The sequence below is a fragment of the Symphalangus syndactylus genome, chromosome 10 (genome assembly GCF_028878055.3).
Source record: "Symphalangus syndactylus isolate Jambi chromosome 10, NHGRI_mSymSyn1-v2.1_pri, whole genome shotgun sequence".
NCBI lineage: Eukaryota > Metazoa > Chordata > Mammalia > Primates > Hylobatidae > Symphalangus > Symphalangus syndactylus.
This window is the reverse complement of record NC_072432.2, coordinates 135,802,437-135,818,852: the sequence shown is the minus strand read 5'-3', so window position 1 is coordinate 135,818,852 and position 16,416 is coordinate 135,802,437. Positions and strand designations below refer to the sequence as shown.

At 47.5% G+C, this 16,416-nt stretch overlaps 1 protein-coding gene and 1 pseudogene across 5 annotated transcripts in view; both read right to left on the bottom strand.

Annotated features, from left to right (window-relative positions):
* Positions 1-6,699: 6,699 nt before the first annotated feature.
* On the bottom strand, positions 6,700-7,766 carry LOC129491678 (uncharacterized; annotated as a pseudogene).
* The window catches only part of HGSNAT (heparan-alpha-glucosaminide N-acetyltransferase), a 60,395-nt gene continuing 50,678 nt past the window's right edge, over positions 6,700-16,416 (bottom strand). For 4 of the 5 annotated variants that reach the window (XM_063610970.1, XM_055296129.2, XM_055296130.2 and 1 more), the window contains 5 exons: positions 15,846-15,932; positions 11,464-11,541; positions 10,752-10,822; positions 10,542-10,654; positions 6,700-9,116 (listed from right to left, as the gene is read on the bottom strand). In XM_063610970.1, coding sequence (XP_063467040.1) covers positions 8,935-9,116; positions 10,542-10,654; positions 10,752-10,822; positions 11,464-11,541; positions 15,846-15,932 — 531 coding nt within the window. In that variant the 3' untranslated portion in view covers positions 6,700-8,934. Of the gene's footprint in view, positions 9,117-10,541; positions 10,655-10,751; positions 10,823-11,463; positions 11,542-11,958; positions 12,046-15,845; positions 15,933-16,416 lie in introns of all 5 variants that reach the window. The other variant, XM_055296128.2, reaches the window with a different exon arrangement.

Sequence of the window (16,416 nt, the reverse complement as noted above, 5' to 3'; positions counted from 1 at the left end):
GGCAGCCCTGCTCTACACAAGGACACTCTGTCAGGTGTGACATGGGTTACCTCTCTGAAGTCAAGAGAAGGGGCCAGACCTCTCTTTGGGTAAAGCCAAATTACTTACTGCGCAGGTATCTTGCCAGAAATGCACAAAGATGATGTGTTTTGTTTTTGTTGCATTATTTTATTTCATAAGAACCCAGTAAACTGAATAAAGTAATATAAAGTATGAAGTAAACATACAATGTTGCTATTGGAAAATTTTCAAAGTATAACCTTCAATAGTCAATATCATAATGGCGTTCCGTTATCAAAGTTTTATTAATTGACAAATAAAAATTGTATCTATGTATGTGCGCAACATGATCTTTTGATATATGTATACATTGTAGAATGCCTAAGTCCAGCTAATTCACACAATCCTCACTTAACAAACTTTTATTGTTGTGGGGAGAACACTTAAAATCTACTGTCTCAGCAATTCTCAAGTGACTTCTTTCTGCAGGTTCACAGACGTAAATAACACACTGTTGTTAACTCTAGTCACCGTGTTGCACAACGCAGCTCTTCAGTTTATACCTCCTGTCTAACTGGACTTTTGTATCCTTTGACCCACATCTCCTCAATCAACTCGTCTGCCCCTGACAATCTCCATTCTACTCTCTGCTCCCGTGAATTCCTTTTTTGGATTCTACATAAGTGAGATCATGTGGGATTTGTCTTTCTGTACCTAGTTTATTTCAGTTAATGCCCTCCAGGTTTATCCATGTTGTCACAAATGACAGGATTGCCTTTTCTATTTTAAAGGCTGACTAGTGTTCCATTGTCAATATATACTACATTTTCTGGATTCATTCATTCATTTATGAACACTTAGGTTGACTTCCTAACTTGGCTCTTATGAACAATGCTGTAATGAACACGGGAATGCAGATATCTCTTCAAAATGCAAAATCCATATCCTTTAGATAAATACTTAGCACAGCTGGATCATATCACAGTTCTATTTTTAATTTTTTGAAGAACCTCCATACCGTTTTCCCTCCTGGCTGTACTAATGGGGTTCTCCAAGGACTTGGATGGGAGTCCGTCTGGGAATAGGGGGCCTCGAGGCTCTCTGTGGCCACCCCTACTGAACACCCACTGCCAGCTGCCTGTCTCCTCTTACAGATGGCCTGGACACGGCCCCCTCCATCACTTCCTGCCCCTCCACTGTCAAACATCTCACACAGGAGCTTCTGTCATGGCCCCCGCCCAGGACCTGCTTGCCTCTGTTGGCAGTTACATCCCATCCCTACAGTTTGGAGCTTCACCCATATCCACATATGACCAGGGGTGGACAGGACCCAGGGCCAGGAACCCATCGGCAAAGGTTGCCTATGTCCTCTGCCCAGGCCATCCGCATGCACCCCCCTTTTCGCCAAACCAGGGGCTGTGGCCGAATAGACCTTCGTTGGGCTAGGCCTGGCCTGCTCTCTAGAGGAATGACAGAGACAGACCAAGAACGCAAACGATCTCTACACCTACTGGACCCATCCTGCAAAGCGTGCCTGCTAGTCCCAAGGCAGCCGCCAACGTGGGGCCTCGGGCCCTTTGGCCTGCTCTTTACCAATGCTCGAAACAAACAGGGAATGTTTGGTCAAACCTCAGCTCTTACTGCAGGCATGGAGGAAAAGCGCACACTAAAGCCACGAGCGCACGAGGCTTCTATGGGCAGGCCCGGGTGCGGAGTCCCGGCTCCCTCCAGCAGGTGATGGCGCTTGCACTGGGCTCCACGCTAAGGGATAATAAGGCCTGGCCTCGAGGGGCACAGGAAGCTGAAAGGACCGTCTCCTGGGGCATTTGCTGCTGCTCTGGCTGCAGGACCTAGGCAGGAAGTCGGAATGACTTCCTTTTGGGCCCGGGGGAGCCCCTTGAAGGTCTCTGTGCATGTGGGCTTGTGTGTGTTTGTGTGTGCGTATGTGTATGCTCGTGTCTGTGTCCTTGCACGTGTGCACTTGTGCGTATGTACTTGCGCATGTTTATGTGTGTGCTTGTGTGCACTTGTGCGTGTGCACTTGTGCATGTGTGCTTGTGTGTGTTTATGCATGTGCATGCTTGTGCGTATGTCCTTGTGTGTGTTTCCACACATTTGTGCATGTGTGCTTGTCCGTGTGTGTGTGTGCTTGGTGTATGTGTGCTTGTGTGTGTGTGTGCTTGTGTGTGCTTATATCTGTATGCTTGTGCATGTTTGCTTGTATTTGCATGTGTGCTTGGGTGTATGTGTGCTTGTGTGTGTGTGCTTGTGTGTGCTTATATCTGTATGCTTGTGCATGTTTGCTTGTATTTGCATGTGTGCATGTTTGCATGTGTGCTTGGGTGTGTATGTATGCGTGTGCTTGTACATGTATGCATATGTGTATGCTTGTGTGTGTGGTGTGTGTGTGTGTGTGCTTGTCTGTGTTTGCATGTGTATGTTTGTGCATTGTGCTTGTGTGTATTCATGTATGTGTGTGCATGTGTGTGTGCATGTGTGTGTGCTTGTGCATGTATGCTGCTGTGTTTGTGCTTTTCTCCCCTTTTTGCATGAATCTGTGGACTCTATGAAATGCTTTGCTGTTTCTTATGAATACTGAGTAAGAGCAGGCTAAAGGGCCCCAGGCCCAGCAAGTCAGGTTTCCTTGAGCCTAGAGGACACACGCAGTCTGTTCAACGGGATGAGAGGTTGTGTCCTGGGTGAGTCCCTGTCTGGCAGAGGCCATTTCATTCTCCCAGAGAGTAGCCCAGGTCTAGTGGAGAGAAGGGATGTAGTTTGGGCGGGGCCCCTACTGGGGAATATTGGGAGCTCCTGCTCTGATGGAGGAAGTGGGGAGACTTCACCAACGCGGGTGCCTGGTTGGGGGTCCTTACGCCCCTGGTCCTTTGTGAATATGGGTGAAGCCCCAAATTGTAGGGACGGGATGCCACTGTCAGCTGGTGCCATCCGATGTCCTGGGCACAGAGAAGTGACATAAACTTGGATGTGAAGTTCAACAGCGGAGGGGCAGGAGGTGTTGGAGAGGGCCGTGCCCAGGCCACCAGCTGGAGGAGAGAGACGAGGTTGGCTGGGGCAGAGGGGCGGGCACGGAGGTCAAAAGTCTCAAGGGCCGGCGCGGTGGCTCACGCCTGAAATCCCAGAACTTTGAGAGGCCAAGGCCAGAGGATCGCTTGAGTCCAGGAGTTTGAGACCAGCCTAGGCAATAGAGTGAGCCCCGTCGCTAGACAAACAAACAAGCAAAAAAAAACTTTAAAAAAATCAGGCGTGTTGGCGCGCCTGTAGCCTGGGAGGCTAAGGCGAGAGAATGGCTTGAGCCAGTGAGGTCAAGGCTGCATTGAGCCATAACTGCGCAATTGCACTCCAGCCTGGGCAACAAAGGAAGACCCTGTCTGTGGGGCCGTGGGGTGTGGGGGATGCCTAGAGGGCCCGGCATTCGCAGGTGTTCTTCCATCAGAATCTTTGAGGCTGGATTTCACTTGCTTCCGCGAGCAGCAGAAGAGCCCAGAACGTTCCTGGTGGGGCAGTGGACGGCCCCGGGAGCCTGCCTGGCGTGGCCCAGACGCTAAGCTGCAGCCGCGGCCAAACCGCGTGCTAGGCCTGGGCGCAGCTCCTCACGCTGGTCTGGGAGCCCATTTTCAGCCCCACCCAGCCCTGTGGGTCAAGGTCGCGGCCCCGCCTCTGGGGCAACCTCCAGGGGCAAGAGGCCCCAGAGCTGCGTCCCTCACTTGGCTCTTCTGGGCCACCCCTCACGCAGGGCCCTCCTGCCTGTGCAAGCCACAATTCAGTGGGCGTCTTCCTACAACTTGCATCGCTGCCTCCTATTACAAAGACAGACCGTTTGTTTCTCCCCCGGACAACGTCAATGAACAGAAGCTAGGTGGCGTGGTCAAAAGCACAGCCATGCCAGGCGCGGTGGCTCACGCTTGTAATCCCAGCACTTTGGGAGGCCGAGGCGGGTGGATCACGAGGTCAGGAGATCGAGACCACGGTGAAACCCCGTCTCTACTAAAAATACAAAAAAATTAGCCGGGCGTGGTGGCGGGCGCCTGTAGTCCCAGCTACTCGGAGGCTGAGGCAGGAGAATGGCGTGAACCCGGGAGGCGGAGCTTGCAGTGAGCCGAGATTGCGCCACTGCACTCCAGCCTGGGCGACAGAGCGAGACTCCGTCTCAAAAAAAACATGAAATAAAACAAAAGGACAGCCATCCCCCTCAGTGCCTCCTCGGTGACGCACCCCGCCCTTTAAGACGTCTCCAGCCTTTGCTCTCCATTCACGCTGCACCTCCTTGCTGTGACAGTGTTAGTGGCCAGTGTCCTCTTGGTGTCCTTTGACAGGAAAGCATCACCTGAGGTTGTCACACTGCCGGGCTGTACCTCTGTTCAACCAGCTGTGACCTGGACAGAGCCGCACAGGATGTAGGGAGAGGGATGCACCAGTTTGTAGCCAAATGACTCTCAGACTGTGACCAAATATCAGAATAGAAACTCTCGTTTATGGAAGTATAGGTGTGACTACATATACGATAAAATACAAGAACAGCTGACCATGAAAGGTGGAAAATCAGAAAAATAACTGATGTCTATGGAAAAATTTCCAGTAGTCAGAGTAGGATTCCACCGAACCGCAAATGGTAATGGACACTGTGGGAAGCCACAAGCTCCTCCTGACAGTGGGCAAGACAGCTGTCCTCACATCTAGCACTTTGGATGGAATTCTGGAAAGAACAGCCAGCAGGTGATGGCGTATTTTGTCTATTACAGTCTTTTGACACACACAATTAGATAAGGCGTTTACAAAGTCTAAGGCATTTTATGGCATAATGCAAACATCTAGCATTTCCATTAACTTTGTTTTTGTTAGTTTGTTTTTTTGTTTTTGTTTTTGAGACAGAGTCTTGCTCTGTCGCCCAGGCTGGAGTGCAGTGCCGTGATCTCAGCTCACTGCAACCTCCACCTCCCAGGTTCAAGCAATTCTCTGCCTTAGCCTCCAGAGTAGCTGGGATTACAGGTGCCTGCCACCGTGCCTGACTTTTTGTATTTTTTGGTAAAGAAGCGGTTTCACCATGTTGGCCAGGCTGGTCTCGAACTTCTGACCTCAAGTGATCCACCCACCTTGGGCCAAAGTGCAGGAATTACAGGCATAAGCCACCATGCCTGGCCAAGCATTTCCATTCACTTTGAATTTGGAAATGCATGTAGCTTGAAGAACAATTTTAAAATGAATGCTCAACAGAAACCTATTACTAAAAGAAAAATGCTGGCTTACTACATTCTAGTGAAAACTGATAGATTACACAAATACGTAACTGGTAAGTAAGTTTTCCCACTTAATTTCAAAGCTTACCAAGAAGTGTGATAAAGACTTTAAAAGCTGGAATTATGCCAGAAGCTTCATTATTAATAGGGTAATGGCTTATATGGTGTATTGCTTAGCACTTTTAAAACTCTATCCCCAATTTTGTTTTGCTTTCTTTCTTTCGAGACAGTCTTGCTCTGTCACCCAGGCTGGAATGCAGTTGTGCAATCATAGCTCACTGCAGCCTCGAACTCCTAAGCTGATGGGATCCTCCCACCTTAGCCTCTCGAGTGCCTGGGCCTATAGGCACACGCCACTGCACCCAGTTACTCCTAGTCTTCTTACAATCCATACAAAGATCTGTTTGTGAAAGGCAGTTAGATATGCTGAGAAATTTACTCAAAGTCCATTTGTCTCCCCTATTTATTTGGAAAACAGAATTACATTAAAAGGAAAAAGTAACAGCATGTTGAAATTTCACTTAAGTCGATACCCTTTGATACAAACTGGGTTATTATGCATTTATAAAAGATGCCCCTTGGCCACGGAAAAGATACATTTTATGACCTACAGCGGCAGTATACTCACTTTATTATAAGTAGGAATTAGGAATATAAATGCAAAAAAAATTTTTTTAAGTCACATTTTCTCTCCCCATTCTACAGATTTTTTTTGCTCCATTACTTAGGAGCTCACACCTCCCTGCCTCCCTGTGAGATGCCATGCACCTGTTGCAGCTGTCAGAGGTTGTTGCCCCATGACCATTCCCCTGCTCTACCCCTTACCCCAACACACTCCCTCTTCCCTTCCCAAAGGAATCCAGTCTTGTGCTGGGGGTCGCCTTCCTCCACACAGCCACGGGCTCGGACAGTTCCCTGTCCCTGCTGGTCTTGGGACAAGCGAGGCGCTTCTAGCGGATGGGACAGGAGGGGAGGCTGCTGAGAGGCTTCTGGGAAGCAGTTCCTGTTGAAGGGGATTATGGCACACCCTTTGTGGGAGGAGAGGGGATGCCTTGTGTTGAGCACCTGGGCCACCAGCAGCTGCCTCCACTAGCTAACTGCAAGCTCAGGCTGGGTCTGGCCTCCCGCAGGACTTAGAGAAGCTCCGCTGTAGCCCAACTGACTCCGGAGTTCCTTCCTTACAGCTCAAGACACCCAAGTTGATGTAACCCACAGTTTGAGAAATGCTTCTAGAAAACTCACCTGGAGAGGCCCAGCTCAGCTTTCCCTGCTGAACTTTGGGATGACATAGCTGGGACCATCCACAGTGACTCGCTGCAAGAAAAGGGTGGCAGGAGGAGGAATGACGACTGTCCCCACACAGCCCCATGAACATTTCATGGGCACTCCGGACACATGCTCATCTTACCAGCACTTAAATATTTATTTTAAAAATCCACATCACTTTGCTTTAAAAATGTTTATTTAGCGCCTGCAATGTACAAGGCACTGTGTTTGGCACCATGAGGAATACAGAAACCAACAAGGCATGATTCTTGCCTTAGGAAGCTCACAGTCTAGCGTGGGAAATTAGAAATTGCACCTGCACACAGGTAACTGTCACACCAGGCAGGAAGCACTAAATGCTGTGAGATTGATACCAACATTATAAGAACCCAGAGGAAGAAAACACTATTTGGGGATGAGGATAAGAGATTAGAGAAGGTCCCTTAGAAGTAGGGGGTTTAAACATGACAGATCAAATGTAGATAGGAAAAAATTCAAGAGGAAAATGTAATCGGGGAAGGCTCTAATTGAAACCAGAAGCAGGAGATACTTCTGTGATGTGATGGAGGCAGGAGAAGCCCCACTGGGCTGGATTCAGAGGGGAGGGGAGGCAAGAGGATGGGGAGGGGGAGGAGGGAGGGGGGAGTGGAGTGGGAGGGGAGGCTGGAAAGATGCGTGGGGATCAAGACGGGAAGGTGAGTATGTGTGCCAGACAATGGTGTTTCCATGTCAATGGAGGTTTCTGAAAGAGAGGTGATCTGGCTGGAGAAAGCTTAATCTGGTGGCAATGGACAGGTGGCTTTAACAAGGGGGGAACGAGGAAAGGAGGCCAGTTTGAAAATGATAACAAGGGTCCAGACTCAGTGATGCAGCAGCGACCATGAGAACAGAGCAGCTGCAGGTGGAAGATGGGAGACAGAACTGGGGAGATCTGGTGGAGGTGAGGCAGGTGGAAAGATGATACCTACAGACGCATGATCCATTCACAAAGCCAGGGAAACCTAAAGAGAAAACACTTAGAATTTGAGGAAAGGAGGGTAGGGCTGGGCCTGAGACATGGGCTGGCCTCCAGGTGGAGGGGTCCAGCAGGCACGTACAAGCCGGATGAGAGTTCAGGGCAGAGGGCAGAGCCGGAAACAGACCAAAAGCTGCCGTGGAGTGGCGAGGGTGGAAGCAGCGGCACAGGCCGAGGGCCGTCTCGCCGGGGAAGCGTGGGTACAGCACAACCCTGTGGCCACGTTTTCCTCACACAGGAAATTCCCACAGAACACTCAGGAGGGCAACAATGCCTCCCAGGAACAATGCCGTGTGTCTCTGTTTGTCCTTTGTCCCCGATTTCACACCTAAGAAACAACGTCTTCAGCTGTGTGATGACAAGTAGGAAAGCTGCCTCCATTGTGGAGGGTCATCTTGAAAAAACTTACTCCAATGAGAGTTTTTAAAAGTTTTCATTATTATTTATTTGGAAGAGTTTTCTGTAATGAAACTATTTCTTCTGAAGATTTTAGAAAAGCTTTCGATGTCTGTCACCTCACCATGTCTAAGAGGTGGAAGGAACTGAGAGTCGTCTTCCTGCTCATTTCACAAGTGAGGAAGCCAAGGCCCAGGCGGGCCAAGGGTCTTGGCCAGCATCACCCAGCAGGGATGGCTCAGCTGGACCCACGGGCAAAGACAGTACCTGCCCTCCCCACAGCCACTCCCCTGGGCAGCGGCTGCCATCCAGATGCACAGAGAGATGGGGAGGAAGGAAGATGATGGACAGACAGACAGAGACATAGGCAAGAGGGGATGGGAATAACACATAGATATTTTAACTTTTCGAGAGAGGAAAAGGAAAAAATGACTTGTGATAGACATTTTTGGACCCACCAAAGCCTTGCATATCTGAAAAGAAAATTACTTTGGCTTTCTGGAAACATTAAACTGCATTTAATCAAAAAAATAGACTAAATTATAACACATCACATCCAGTAAGCTTCATAGCAGCCGCAGTAGGAGTGACAGCATTTCGTGTTGGTGTGTGCGTACACGTGGAAAAGAAGTTTGCAGGGAAACAAGGTCAGCAAGAACCAGACCTCAGATTGTTTCACCCACCACAGAAGAAAAACACCCACGGCAATTCCCTTTTGGAAAGTTAAAGCTTATCTCCTTGGAATGAAGTTCCAAATACATCCATTTCCACAGAAGATGGAGGAAAAAAGACATTACATTTCAAATCTGTAAGTCACAAATAGGCAGAGTTCTGGTGAGCCGTGTCACAGTTAACCAATTTGAGGACATCAGTGTCTTCCCCAAGAGTCTGTAAACACGCAGTCAGTCATTTCCTAATGAATGCTTCCCTTTAACGAAGGCTGCTTCAGTCCTCCCTGCAGGCCTACTAGAGTCTTCCAGCAGCACATCTCAGTGGGAGCCATCAGATTTTCCAAAAAATCTTCTTTCTATAGAGGACGTAGGCAATGAGCACCCAGAGGGCAGTGGCGACAATGTTCTGAGTCAGGTGCTCCTTGTGGGACTGGTTGTCCTTCAGCTTCCACTGAAAGGGGAAGTAGTTCTCAAACACCTCGTGGCCGACGTATACCAGAATGGAATTCATTCCTTAAGGAGACAGACATACAGAAGATCATGTTTCTCACAGATGAGTCACATCTGACCATCTATTTAATTCTTGAAACCAGTTCAATGAAAAAACAGAAAGTGTGCACTTCCATTGTTGGCTACTGCCAAAAATAAGTAATGCATATCTTAGGTATTTAAATATAAACCATATCAAAAATTATTGAAAGGCCTGGTGTAGTGGCTCACGCCTATAATCCCAGCACTTTGGGAGGCCAAAGTGGGTGGATTGCTTAAGTCCAGGAGTTCGAGACCAGCCTAGCCAACATGATGAAACCCCGTCTCTACTAAAAATACAAAATTAGCTGGGCGTAGTGGGGTGTGCCTGTAATCCCAGCTTCTTGGGAGGCTGAGGCACAAGAATCACTTGAACCTGGGAGGCAGAGGTTGCAGTGAGCCAAAATTACACCACTGCGCTCCAGCCAGGGCAACAGAGCAAGACTGTGTCTCAAAAAAACAAAAAAGGTATTAGATAATATTCATTTTGTAACAGTGCAATTCTTGAATACTAAATCTGAAAGGAAAGCTAAAATTATTACTAATAACATATTTTCTAGGCAGAAAATCTGAGGTCCAAAGAATGTAACTATTCCTCGAATCAAAGGGCTGAAATGAGGCATTGAAATGATCTGATGTGTTTCTAAGTCCTCAGGTGAAATTGCATCTAAATCATTCCATTTATCCCTTGATATCGCCTCTTGATATTTCTTCTAATGCACAATCTCTACGGTAGTGGATTTATATTAAGAAAGCAAGCATAGCCCCATTATTAAGAACCAGAGGCCGGGCGTGGTGGCTCACGCCTGTAATCCCAGCACTTTGGGAGGCCAAGGCGGGCGGATCACGAGGTCAGGAGATCGAGACCATCCTAGCTAACACTGTGAAACCCCATCTCTACTAAAAATACAAAAAATTAGCTGGGCGTGGTGGCGGGCACCTGTAGTCCCAGCTACTCTGGAGGCTGAGGCAGGAGAATGGCGTGAACCCGGGAAGCGGAGCTTGCAGTGAGCTGAGATCACGCCACTGCACTCCAGCCTGGGTGACAGAGCGAGACTCCATCTCAAAAAAAAAAAAAAAGAACCAGAAACTGGATAATGTGCCCTGAATCATTTCTGCTCCTCCACAATTTGGTATAGCCTGAAGAAACAGGTGGGGTCACAAACTGTCATACAACGACTCCACAACCTACACGGTGAAAATGGGGTGAACTGCTCTGGAGCAGGCCAGTGACATCTGGTGTGACCTGGGACAATGTGAGCCCTGTTGCTTCCCCCCTCAGCCTGGCTTTTGGACACCTGCCGCTAGGGCAGTGGCTCAAGACCCCAGCACCAAGGATGCTCCAGAGGTCCCTGGGCCTGCCCCCCCCAGTCACCATCCCAGCTCTGTTTGGGGTTGGAGGTGACTTACCTGGATAAAAGAATGGGGTTCCTGTCCACAGCCCCTTCACATCCACAACTGGGTACAGGACCAGCAGGATGAAGAAGGCAAAAGAACTGAGCGTGGTGACATACGAAAGGGACCTGGGAGGGGTGGAGGAGACGTTTCAGTGCTCGTACGGAACGAATACAATTTCAACATGAACAATCATCCATAAAATCATGCTTTTTCCATACATACCAGAGATTTTTGTTTACTGGAATAAAGCCTTCATTTTCAGAAACCTTCGTCAGAGCAACAGAAATGAGCCCCTGTAATGGGGAAGAGAAGGATGTTAACATTTTATATTATTATCTCAGAAAACACTTGGTTTCAACACCAATATATATTAGTTATTTAATCATGTAGAGAGGGCTGAAACTTGTGCCTTATATTTTTCTCTTTTAAATGGAAACATATGTTTTAAATGTATGAACTGAAAAATATTCTCCCAAAATCTCTTCACCATTCTACTGAGTTGAAGAGGGTAAGCTTACTGATTAAATGACAGTGACTCTGGAGAGGAGGCATGGCTGCAGTCAGGATGAAATGCACAGTCAACCTTGCAACTCTCTTTCCCATATAATCTGGAAGTTGATGTCTGCAACCTGGTCTGATTTGCCCAGTCTCTCTGATACGCCTCTCCACACAGAGCCCATACCTCACATTTCTTCAAGCATTCGTGGCTGTCTGATGGCAAACACTGTCTTATTGATAAAGACATTTTCCTAAGGAAATAAATCTGTGCATTCAGGTGGAAAGATTTGTTCCTCTCTGTTATTCAAGTGAAGAAAATGGTACCTGCTGCCATGTGGTGACAATGGCTAGCTCAGTGTTGCTAAATATTTTATTCCTTTTAAATATCGATACATGTGAAGGAAAGGAATGTCAGTGAGGAACGCTGCTTACTTACAAGAATACAACACCAAGCAGTGAATCGAATCAGGATGTCTTTGGTCCGAGCCTTGTAATACAATAGTATTTTTCCTGCCTGGAGGAGATAACACAGTGTGACCAAAAGAATCGCCAAAGGGATATTTTTATTTCATATTAATCCACTGTCTTAACTACCCAACAAAGAGATTCACTTGCTGGGCATGCTACTAAGTGCTGGGATTACAGGAAGGAGGGAAACATCACCCCTGCCTTTGACTAGTGGAGGCTGATAGAGGAGCATGGGACCAGAGATGAACGCCCTCTCTGGGGAGGAGGAGGAGCCACAGAGGTGAGGCCAGAGCACCAGAGGGTCCCAGCAGGAAGAGGCTCCTGAGCAGAATGGGGCAGCAGGCACAGAGCTTGGGGGAAGCGTGAGAGCCACACCACATCTCCAGTGCTGCAGGGAACGCAGAAGCCCCGGGCGTGGGGAAAGGAGGAGAAGGAGCGCCTGGGAAGGCTCCATGGCTCTTACTTCCAGGCAGGGCCCAAAGAGAATTCCCCCCAAAGGTGACAAGGGTTCCCTCAGACAGGCCTGTTTGGTGACCCAGTCTGGGCAGCACTAGGAAGAGGGACCGGGACAGGGTGGAACCAGAGGCAGGGTTGGGGAGGCAGGGAAACATTTAAAAACAGTGAAATATGGACTTTGCATACAATCCCTCTGAAATTAGAAATTTATTTTTGAAAACATCAAAGGATAAGAAGCTTTAAAAATAATTTATAGTAATAGCTAATATTAATCAACGTTTTTTATGTGCCAGTTCTTAGAACTTTACATGAATTAACTTATTCAATCCTTGCAACACCTTTCTGAAGTAGGTGCTGTTGAAGCACAGAGGGGGTCAGCCACACGCCCAAGGTCACCCAGCTGGGAAGTGGCAGAGCTGGACACAAACCCAGGGAGCATGGCTCCAGGTCTGCACTCCTAGCCTCCCCACTGGACTGACCGCTCCAGTGATCTACCCAGAAAGTGTACGTTGGGATTACATGAATATATGGAATATATGGAAAAGCACAATATCAACTAGAAAGTGCTACAGAGATAAAGGCCGTATTTATAAATACAAAATTATTTCATCACCAAAATGTACAGCTGATCCTTGAACAACACAGGTTTGAACTGCGCAGGTACACTTATATGCGGATTCTCCTCTGCCTCTGTTACCCCTGAGACAGCAAGACCGACCCCTCCTCCTCCTCCACCCCGTCCTCCTCCTCTTCCTCCACCCCCTCCTCCTCCTCTTCCTCCACCCCCTCCTCCTCTTCCTCCACCCCCTCCTCCTCCTCTTCCTCCACCCCCTCCTCCTCCTCTTCCTCCACCCCCTCCTCCTCCTCCTCCACCCCCTCCTCCTCCTCTTCCTCCACCCCCTCCTCCTCCTCTTCCTCCTCCTCCTCCTCTTCCTCCTCCTCCTCCTCTTCCTCCTCCTCTTCCTCCTCCTCTTCCTCCTCCTCCTCTTCCTCCACCCCCTCCTCCTCCTCTTCCTCCACCCCCTCCTCCTCCTCTTCCTCCTCCTCTTCCTCCTCCTCCTCTTCCTCCTCCTCTTCCTCCTCCTCCTCCTCTTCCTCCTCCTCCTCCTCTTCCTCCTCCTCTTCCTCCTCCTCCTCCTCTTCCTCCTCCTCCTCTTCCTCCTCCTCCTCCTCTTCCTCTTCCTCCTCCTCTTCCTCCTCCTCCTTCTCCTACTCAACACAAAGATGATGAAGATGCAGATCTTCATGATGATCCACTCCCACTTAATGAATAGGACTAGATTTTCTCTTCCTTATGGCTTTCTTAATAACATTTTCTTTTCTTGAGCTTACTTTATTGTAAAAACACAGTTTATAATATTTATATAAAATATGTGTGAATCAACTGTTGATGTTATTGGTAAGGCTTTGGGTCAACAGCAGGCTATTAGTGTTTTAAGTTTTGGAGGAGTCAAAAGTCCTCTGTAGATTTTCCACTGCATGGGAGGACAGTGTCCCCATGCCCCAAGGCATTCCAGGGTCACCTGTGTATGCTTCAGATCTGCACTACCCAACAGCCGAACCGCTAGCCACAAGTGACCATCTAAATTTAAAATTATATTAAGTAAAATTTAAAATCCAGTTCCTCAGTCACACTCACCACATCTCAAATGCTCAACAGCGACCCTGGCTAGGGACTGTCCCACTAGATAGCATGGAGAAGAAAATTTATTTTTTTGGCTTCTGAAAAACAGAAATTTATTTCTCACAGTTCTGAAGGTTGGGAAGTCCAAGTTCAAGGCACCAGTAGATTCGGTATCTGGTGAAGGCCTGTTTTCAGATAGATGGCGACTTCTTGTTCTGTCCTCACATGGTAGAAGAGGCAAGGCAGGTCTCTGGGGCTTCTCTTTTATAAGGGCAATAATCCCATTCACGGGGCCCCACTATCATGACCTAATCACCTCCCAAATACTGTCACCTTGCAGGGGCAAGATTTCAGCATATGAATTTGGGGGGGAAACAGGCATTCACACCATGGCATCCCCTAACAACATTGTCCCTACTGGGCAAAACACAAACACACACATCCACGACACTTTCAACAGAGTTGGTTACTTCCATAAACAAAGAAGTGATCTCTTCATCTTTTCAGAATATTTCATTTGTTCTAATATTCAAAAGTATAAAGGCAAAATATGATCAAGATGACTTTTCTGTTCAACCATCTCTACCTTGTCCCAATTTTATGACACTTTCCCTAACAGGGCCATGTTGTTACACTCGAAAGGGGACTCAGCCCTCCATCGAGGCAAGGTAGGCATTGCTTCTTTTTCACCTTTTGAGGCGTCTTCTCAGTCACAGTGTTCCTTCCTTCTCTGAGAAACACATCCTCTCCTCCCACCAGGGCCCTATATAATTCTGCCTCTGGCCAAAACTGATTGAACTAGGTTGTGAACACCTGACCCAAGCTGAGCAAAGTGGATTCTATTTCCTAGAAATTTAGAAATCATTCATTCTTCCATTCAACAAATATTTATTGAACCCTGACTTTAAATTAGGCGTTGTTCTAGGAGCTGGGGCTATAGTGGATACATTTTGTCCTGAGACCCCATTGCATCATTCTGGGTTCAGTTAGACATCTGTGCTTCTTTATGCATTCCTGGAGAAGAAATATTTTTATCACCACAGAAATTCTGCCGGCAATGCTTTCCAAAAGTCTTTTCCCCTCTGGTTAGCTCCCCTCAAACAGTAGTTTCAAACACTAACAAGGAGAACTTTGGGGACTGAAATCTAGACACTGCTCAGAACTTTAACAAAAGGCAGGTGAGATAAATCAAGAATAACCTGTATTGACTTTAGTATAAATTTTCATGCTCTGAAGCCATGACAGTGCACTGTGGTTTGAATGTCTGCCCCTCCAAATTTCCTATGTTGAAACCTAATCACCAAGGTGACAGTATGAGAAGGTATGGCCTTGGGAGGTGACTGCATCGTGAGGGCTCCACCCTCATGAATGGCCTTAGAAAAGGGCTTGAGGCAGTAAGTCCTGTCTCTGCCCTTTCACCAGCTGGTGGGGACACCGTGTGAGGACATGGCATTTGTCCCCCATGAAGGACATGCCCCAATCAAGTTGCCACCTTGGAAGGAGAGACCAGACCCTCACCAGACAAATGAACCTGCAGTGTTACTGTTCTTTATGAATTACCCAGTCTCGGGTATTTTGTTAGGTCAGGACACACAGACTAATATGAGTGTACATGAAAGAAGTGTGACAAATGACACAGTGACTTCCCAATGTTACCGACACCCACACACTCTGCACGCTCCCTCAGGAAAACCTTTTTTTCTTTTTTGAGACAGGGTCTCACTCTGTTGCCCAGGCAGGAGTGCAGTGGTGCAATCAAGGCTCACTGAAGCCTCAACCTCCTTGGTTCAAGCCATACTCCTACCTCAGCTCCCAAGTAGCTGGGACTACAGGTGTGTGCCATCATGCCTGGCTAATATTTTTAATTTCTTGTAGAGACAGGGTCTCACTATGTTACCCAGGCTGGTCTCAAAGCCCCGGACTCAAGCAATCCTCCTGCCTTGGCTTCCCAAAATGATGGAGTTATGGGCATGGGCCACTGCATGGGTTTCCCTTGGCAAGGGAAACCTTTTATCCAGAAACTACCGTGCTAAGATAAGCCATATAAATAAGAATTTTTTTGAGAATATAAGAATTATATCTAATTACTTGAATGTGCTGAATTTCAGTAACTTTTGATTCTGCACAATCTGTCAAAGATAACAGAATATATTAGACCCATAGCACAGGAGAGAATATGCTTCCAATTATTTTAATGAAATGGTTTTTAAATGAGTGAATAAAATACCATAAATTGTCAGAAAAAGTAACCTAATGAAATGAACAAATACCTGAACTCCTAAAAAGGCCATCACAATGGAGTTGATGGTGCCCAGGATGCCCTCAGGGTCATAGGCCACCTCGGTGTGGTAAAGCACCTTAACAAACAGAAGCAGAAGGCAGCACTCACTCACTGACCCGAAAACACACACAAACAGCTCCTAGACCAAATACAAACCTGAATACACTCCAGTATGCCATGGTTTTCTGTTTCTGCTGCAGAAATTCATTGCCAACTTATAGGGATAACAGGCAGAATGCTTCTGGCTAAGAAAGTGTGCAGTGTGGACACTCAGCAGGGAACAGAGACGCCCAGGGACAAGCCACAGTCCAGCAGCCACTGTGATTGCAGCGGGGGCAGCAAACAGCACTGGCCCCACGCCTTGTGACATGACACCTCCCTGACCAGCTTCAAATGCAATGCACAGTACCTTCCTAATTTCCAGATTTATTCTTTTGGTCAACCCTACTGTAGTATCAACAGCTTCCTATCTTCTTTTAAGGCAAATAACATTTTTAAATATGTTTCTTTTTTTATTATAAAATAAATGTTACTGCAGAAATTATAGAAATCTGGAAATG